Genomic DNA, 6,443 nt, shown 5'->3' with positions numbered 1-6,443 from the left:
ACAGACAGACAGACAGACAGACAGACAGACAGACAGACAGACAGACAGACAGACAGACAGACAGACAGACAGACAGACAGACAGACAGAGACAGAGAGGGAGGAGCGTTATTGGCCAGGAAGTTTATTGTTCAAGGAGTAGACGAGGTAGATGAGGTAGATGAGGTAGATGTCTGTGATGGATATCAGGTTAGACAGAGCAAGCTAAGGTGGACAGATGAATTAGGATTCGATTACGTTGAAATTGTAGATTAGAAGTCAAGCACAAAGACAACGAATACTGCAGCCCAACTGAAGGAAAGGGATATTATGACTATGATAAGGCGCCAATGCGTACCATCGATTTTCATGGTTTCATGGTTGTTGATGGAAGATTTTTTGGTTTCAAGGTTCCAGGAACGGTCAACCACGAATGTGAATTCTGTTTCTTGGTTTGGTCTCGTGTCATGTCCAGACGTTTCCTGTCTTGCTCTTTCTCCTTTCGGCTTCTTTTCTCATTTCTCTTCCTCGCAATTGTTCTTCGTACCTCACTTGCAACATACTATGAGGCGAACTCCCTCGCTTTCCTCCACCGCTGCACTGTGCACGAGCATGAAAGACTGGCAGCCTGCAAGCTGCCATGTAGCTCGAGGCGCCTGGGGGGCGTGCGAGGCCCCATGGTCTGCTTTCAGCCCGATCTTGGTGAGAGAGAGATGCAGGCTCCTGAAGCTCACGCTCTTGCCTCAGGCACCACCATGTCCCTGGACGTCAACTTGAACCAGGTCAAGCAACCGTTGACCGTGAGGTGTCGAGGAGCAGATGCGCGTCTCTGCCACCGCTGCCTGCGACCCGCTCGAGTCTGCATATGTTCGTCGTTGCCAGAGGAGCCGATTGAGTCAAAGTTGAAGATTATGATCTTGCAGCACCCAAAGGAGAGGAAGAAGAAAACCTACGGCACTGTTCCCATCGTGCAGCTCTGCTTGAAGAACGTCCACGTTCTGCAGGGAAACTTCACGATGCCGCATGGAGGAGGCTCCAGAAGCCTGAGCCTAGCGCGAGAGAAGCTTGTGTATCATGCCATCGCTCTGAACTTCGAGGCCCAGCTCAAGCTCAGCTACGATCTGAACACCAAAAACACTGTCGTTCTGTTCCCGGATTTGGAGGAAGACGATATCTTCCTGCTGAAACATCCAGAGCTGAGAGACAAGGGGGCGATCAACTTGGGGCTGAAAGAGTCTCAGGCTAATGCAGACGAGGAGGATGTTCTTAGGCATGTCAAGCACCTTGTTGTCATCGATGGGACTTGGGCGCAGGCTAAATCGATGTACCGAAGCTGCTCCTTCCTTCACGGATTTAGGAGAGTACAGGTGAGCTGTGGGCTTGTGAAGATGGTGTAGTAGCAACGAAAGTAGCAGCAAAAAAAATTTGGAGCCAGGAGAGTGGGAATGGAGAAAAGAGGAGGAATGCAAGACGAGTGAGGGAAATGGAGAGCGAGGGCGATATATGAAGTGAGTCAGAAATTTTTGACATCTTTCATTTTACAGTTTGCTGGAGGGTTAACAGGCAAGTATATCTTTCGCAAGGAACCCAAGCACAACTACCTCTCCACCCTCGAGAGCATCGCACACTGCCTGCCCTTTCTTGAACGGCAAGAGCCAGAGCAGCCCTGCCTCTCTTCTGTCCTCCTTCAAGCCTTCACGGCCATGGTCTCCAACCAACTCCAGTTCGTCCCTGACAGGACCAACAAATTCACTGAAGCTGAAGGGTAAGGCTTGATCATGAGGTATACGAAGATGCACGAATGATGTGCTTTTGGATGCGGGGAGAGTAGCCACAATTCAAAATGTACATGTACATTACCACGTAATCTACAGTTAAACTTCTAGATCTGCCTCCGAAGAGGACTGTGCTTCCTCTCCCTGTCCATGCTCTTCATCCCCGCTTTGGTGATCTTCAACACTCCTCCAGGTACTCCCTTAGACACGAGCAGGCCTGAGTATTTGGGCGACTTGCTGCCTGGCTGCTCCTGCTGCATCTTGGGAGGTTTCACCCCTAGCTGGTTGCGCATCCCTTTGGTGAGGCTGTTGAGGTCCTGCAAGGTCGAGTCGGTCTTGAGCGCGTGCGTTTCAGGGCTGTCGGGAATGAGGGGCACCTTGACTGGCCTGCTACTCGTATTGACGGGGCTCTTGTCAGCCCCCTGCTCGATCAGTGGCGGGGGCTGATCCATCTTTTCGATCCAGCTGCTCATGTGCCTCGGAGCTTCTGCCTTGCTCTTCTCCTCAGGAGCAAGGGGGGGCGGCTTGACGGATTCAGCCTTCCTCTCTGCAACAACCGGGGCAGGAGCCTCCTTGAACTGCTCCGGCATCTTGAAGGGACGAAACTTGTGCATCTTGCAATATTGATTGCAAGTGTGCTTCTTGAAGAAGCGAACAATGCCCTCAGTGCCTCGATCTTTGAGCCACTGCTGCTCTACACTGTGAATCCTGGCGCTGGTGTAGACTCCGCCATAGCCGCTCATTGAGGTGATGACAAGGTTGCCGTGGGACGCCTCCCAGCTGAAGTGCGAGAAGGCTTCCATGATGTCTTGCTCCGCCTCTGTCAGCACCATCTCCTCGTTGGGCGCAAACTCGCCACAGAGCTTGGGGTGGACGCTCACCAGAAAGTTTTGCCTTTCAGACAGCTTGTACACGTCCTTGGGCACAAACTTGACGGGATACTCTGAAATCTCGTTGAACAACAAGGCATACTCTTGAGCAAGATGCTGGATCATGGCATCATCAAAGTAAGTTTCCTCGGGAGTGTTTGGAGGAAAAAGAGTGCAGATCTTCTCTTCGCCGGTCAAGGCATCTACCATCTTGTAGGTGGCGCTCTTTTGAGTAGTTGACAGTGGAGTTTCATTGAAGTGAACCTTGCAGGATGACTTGCACCATTTCTCACGCTCGTTGTTGAACGAGAAGCGGCAGGCCTTTTCTGGGGTCTGATGCTGAAGATCGGCAGGAGGATTGGCATCCGTCTCAAAGTGAACTGAGGCACGACGACCTCTCCTTTCCTCACCACTCGAGTCCATCTTGAGTAGTGACTTGTGAGAATCCGAAGAGAGCGTAGGAGACGAGAGCGAAGAAGAGGGCGATATCGCTGATTTGCTTGTGCTTAAAGGCGACACGCTTCCAGAAGTTGACGTGCTAGTCAAGTTCGGGGCCGATCCACGACGTACACGAGAAAGATTGGGAGGAGATTGATCGAATTCACATGAGTGGTTCCTGGGCATGCTGGGTACACGCGGCATCGGTGATTTTCCCATCGAGAAGGAGGCGGCATGACGTTGAACCTCCACAGTCATTGTCTTTGCAGCCCAAAGAAGAGAGCAGGAGCAATCTAGCAGAGGTAGACAGGTAGAGTTGCCAGAGAAGCTGTGATGAACTGAGGAGTTGTAGGTCAAGGAGAGGAGGAGGAAGCAGGAAGGCTGCTAAATGGCGTAAGAGGAAGAACCAAGTCTTGTTGCTCGATCCCTTCAGCCGCGCGCAGGGAGCAGAAATAGTCATCGACGGGGAATAACTCCCCCACACTACCCCATTGTGATCCGCGGATTACTCTGATTGGCTGTAAGGGTAGGGTAGAATCATATCAGGAGTTTGATTTTGTGAGGGTAGGGTAGAATGTTGACATAGGGTAGGGTGTTTGATGCCAAAGATTCGAAAGGTTCAGAATGTACAACGTTTGGTATTTCCGATCTGCACGGGGACACAATCCAATCCGAGGGAGAAACATATCCAATGAAATCATAGGTTCTATGTTGAAATGTTGACAAGATCCTTTAATATTGTTCAAATCGAATGATATCTTTCCATGTGACATAATTACTACACGACAAGACAACCCCTTCATAACAATATCAAAATGGGGGTACTGAGTTCGTTTGATCCCCATTTCGAGAAGTACGGATGTCAGCAAGGATACTTTAGATCTCAAACGACTTGAGTTCCAGGTATCACTCTTTCTGTAGCGTAGTCATCAGGGCAGTACCACTACCCCCTAAAGACCACTCTGTAGTACCCCTCCTTGTTACAAAAGGTTATGGCCCCTCAAATCTCAGGAAGTCTCGAAGGCTGTATGGGATGCTAGGTCCCAATGACCCCTACCCCTCCTTCCCCATCTGTGGACCCACCCGCCATGGTATAAATTCGGGTCATAAAAGGAGTTTTGCGGCTCTTGTAATCATGTCATCCGCTGAAAAAGGTGAAACTCGGAATCTTTGAAACGGGCCCCCCTCAGCCGTCGACACAGCCCCCAGTCATCACGGCCCCCCATCTGCCACCACTGAGCCTCCGTCACAATACAGAGTGACAGCGGCCCCCCGGGCCCGGCCCCATCCGGATGATGGCCCTGGATGACTATCGGACCCCGGCGATCGAGATGATTCGCCGATGATCGGCAGTACTAACTGTAACTGCCAAGTTCAAGTTACGCAAGGTTAAGCGGCGGCGGTAACTCAGTAATGGTTCGACTCAGGATGCCATGATCGGACGTGACCGGCGTACCGTACAGCGAAGTACGGCGTCACCGGGTCCGGAGAGTCTTAGTGGCAGCGGGCGGCCCCGTCAGCCGGCCCTGCCACCGTGGGCCACGCCGGGGGGGGGGCGGCGTCCGCCGCACGGTCCGGGCGTTGGAGGTCCGGCGCCGGAGCGGATTGGGGCCCCCCGCCGGTCAGTGACGGCGCCGCTTCACATCATGATTGATTTAGTAGTTGATAGTAGACGACCGGACGCCGGGATGATTCAATCAGTGAGTCATGATCCGCGCGTTATCATCCCAGTGACGTCCGATCCGACTCGCGGCGACTGCCGTGCCAGCCACTGAGCGCATCTTCGGCCTAATCACTGAGTCATGATCTTCCTCTGCGGCCGTTGCGGCTACCGTAGTTGCCGTGCCGGGCTCAGAGGCTCACGCCCGGCCAGCGTTACCGGGCCCGGAGTCTCAGTCTGTGACTCGGACTACTAGTAGTAGGCTCTGTGAACTCGACGGTGCCAGCTTAAAGGCTCATCGGACTCATCAGTTTTGATAGGCACTTGAACTGGCAGTATCGTGACAGTTCAACTGAGGAGTTCAATGCAAGCCAGATCAAAAGGCAATTTAGGAGCCGCTAGCCGGCAGTGGCTGTGAAGCCTCGGACCAGGCTAGCTGGGTGCCACCACAGACTGACCGTACTCACGGCCGACGCCTGAGTTTCAGTGCAAGTTCCGAACCGTGTGACTTGGCACCGTCTCAATCCACTGTCGGAGACCTCCCCGCCACAACCTTTGCATAAAATCGAGCACCGCTCGAAGCCTTTCCAGTCTTATCCACCTGCCCCACACTCTTCCTTCTCCTCGACTGGTCGTGAGTCGATGCTGTCCGAGAGAAGCCGGGGACGTCTGCGCAAGGAGACATGCGGTTAGGGTTCTTGATCGGGGACTCCGCAGGTGAACTTTCTGCGTAGAGAGGCTGCAAGAGAGGCTCTTGCCCGGCCTCTTGCCCGTTTGTTCCGTCGACAGGGGAGAGAGCGCGGGAGGATGCTGTTGTCCAGTGTGACGCCCTGGTGCTCGTGCTTTCACAGCGAACGAACATTCCTTGCTCGTTCTCGCTCCTCACCTTGATGGGGGCAGGCATCCTTCGAGTTGGAACGCAGCTCTGTGACCGCGAAAACAAGCTGGATGCTAAGGTATTGTGGTCGTTGCCATCAGAGCACTCTCCTCTCCCCCAAAACACATGCTCGCCCTTGTCGTGGCTGCAAGTTTGACCACAAGGGAAGGACTCTGCTCGAACGAAGAAAACAGGAGCTCCTTCCGTTGACTGGGTCTTGTTCGACGTCACATCCCCTTGCTCAGCACACTCATCACAACGAGTTTGGAAACGTTTCTGTGCCATGTGAGAGACCAGCATGTCTATCTTCTCGTTCAACTTGCGCTCTTGCTCGCGGAGACGAAGAAGACACTGAAAGAACCTCAGCAGGCCCAACAGACAAAGGAAGAGTAGGAGAGGAAGAACAGTAAGGATGTATAGGTTTGTCGTGCAGGAACTCTGGTGGATGGCTGTCGACCTCGTCAGGAGAAGCGAAGTGCAGAATTCAGACAGAGAAAGCATGTCACGGAGGATCGAGATAGCTGAGAATGTTTTCTTTCCAACCTGATGACAGAATCAAGAAGAAATCCGCAGTGTCTGCAATGTCTGTACCAACCCTCCGCGAGATCAGGAACAAGCAAATCTACTGTTCATTATCTTGCTGGTATGCATGGACGATCCCCGGATAACTTGACTTAACAGCGTGTGCACAGAAAGAAGCGAGGGCTGTTGCAAAGGAGAGAGGATCGTAGAGAGAAGAGGAGGGGGGGGGGGGGGGGGGGGGGGGGGGGAAGCAAAAGGAGAGAGAGAGAGAGAGAGAGCGGATGTAGCTGATCCCCTCCATGTTCAAAACTACGCCGCATGGCT

General features: G+C 53.0%; 3 protein-coding genes across 3 annotated transcripts; 1 reads left to right on the top strand and 2 right to left on the bottom strand.

Moving 5' to 3' along the window:
- Positions 1 to 655: 655 nt before the first annotated feature.
- On the top strand, positions 656 to 1,747 carry GUITHDRAFT_120724 (hypothetical protein; the record flags this gene model as incomplete). Its single annotated transcript, XM_005820033.1, has 4 exons — positions 656 to 680; positions 726 to 778; positions 902 to 1,345; positions 1,523 to 1,747. The coding sequence occupies 4 exons, from the start codon at positions 656 to 658 to the stop codon at positions 1,745 to 1,747; spliced, it is 747 nt and encodes a 248-aa protein (XP_005820090.1).
- A 113-nt stretch (positions 1,748 to 1,860) lies between these two features.
- On the bottom strand, positions 1,861 to 3,045 carry GUITHDRAFT_120723 (hypothetical protein; the record flags this gene model as incomplete). Its single annotated transcript, XM_005820032.1, has 1 exon — positions 1,861 to 3,045. The coding sequence occupies one exon, from the start codon at positions 3,043 to 3,045 to the stop codon at positions 1,861 to 1,863; it is 1,185 nt and encodes a 394-aa protein (XP_005820089.1).
- A 2,195-nt stretch (positions 3,046 to 5,240) lies between these two features.
- On the bottom strand, positions 5,241 to 5,897 carry GUITHDRAFT_120722 (hypothetical protein; the record flags this gene model as incomplete). The annotated part of the gene is made up of 1 exon (XM_005820031.1): positions 5,241 to 5,897. One exon carries the CDS (start codon positions 5,895 to 5,897, stop codon positions 5,241 to 5,243), a length of 657 nt encoding a protein of 218 aa, XP_005820088.1.
- Positions 5,898 to 6,443: the final 546 nt, after the last annotated feature.

This window comes from Guillardia theta (genome assembly GCF_000315625.1).
Source record: "Guillardia theta CCMP2712 unplaced genomic scaffold GUITHscaffold_194, whole genome shotgun sequence".
Lineage (NCBI taxonomy): Eukaryota > Cryptophyceae > Pyrenomonadales > Geminigeraceae > Guillardia > Guillardia theta.
Note: the sequence above shows the minus strand (reverse complement) of the source record. Positions and strands in the feature narration are given on the sequence as shown.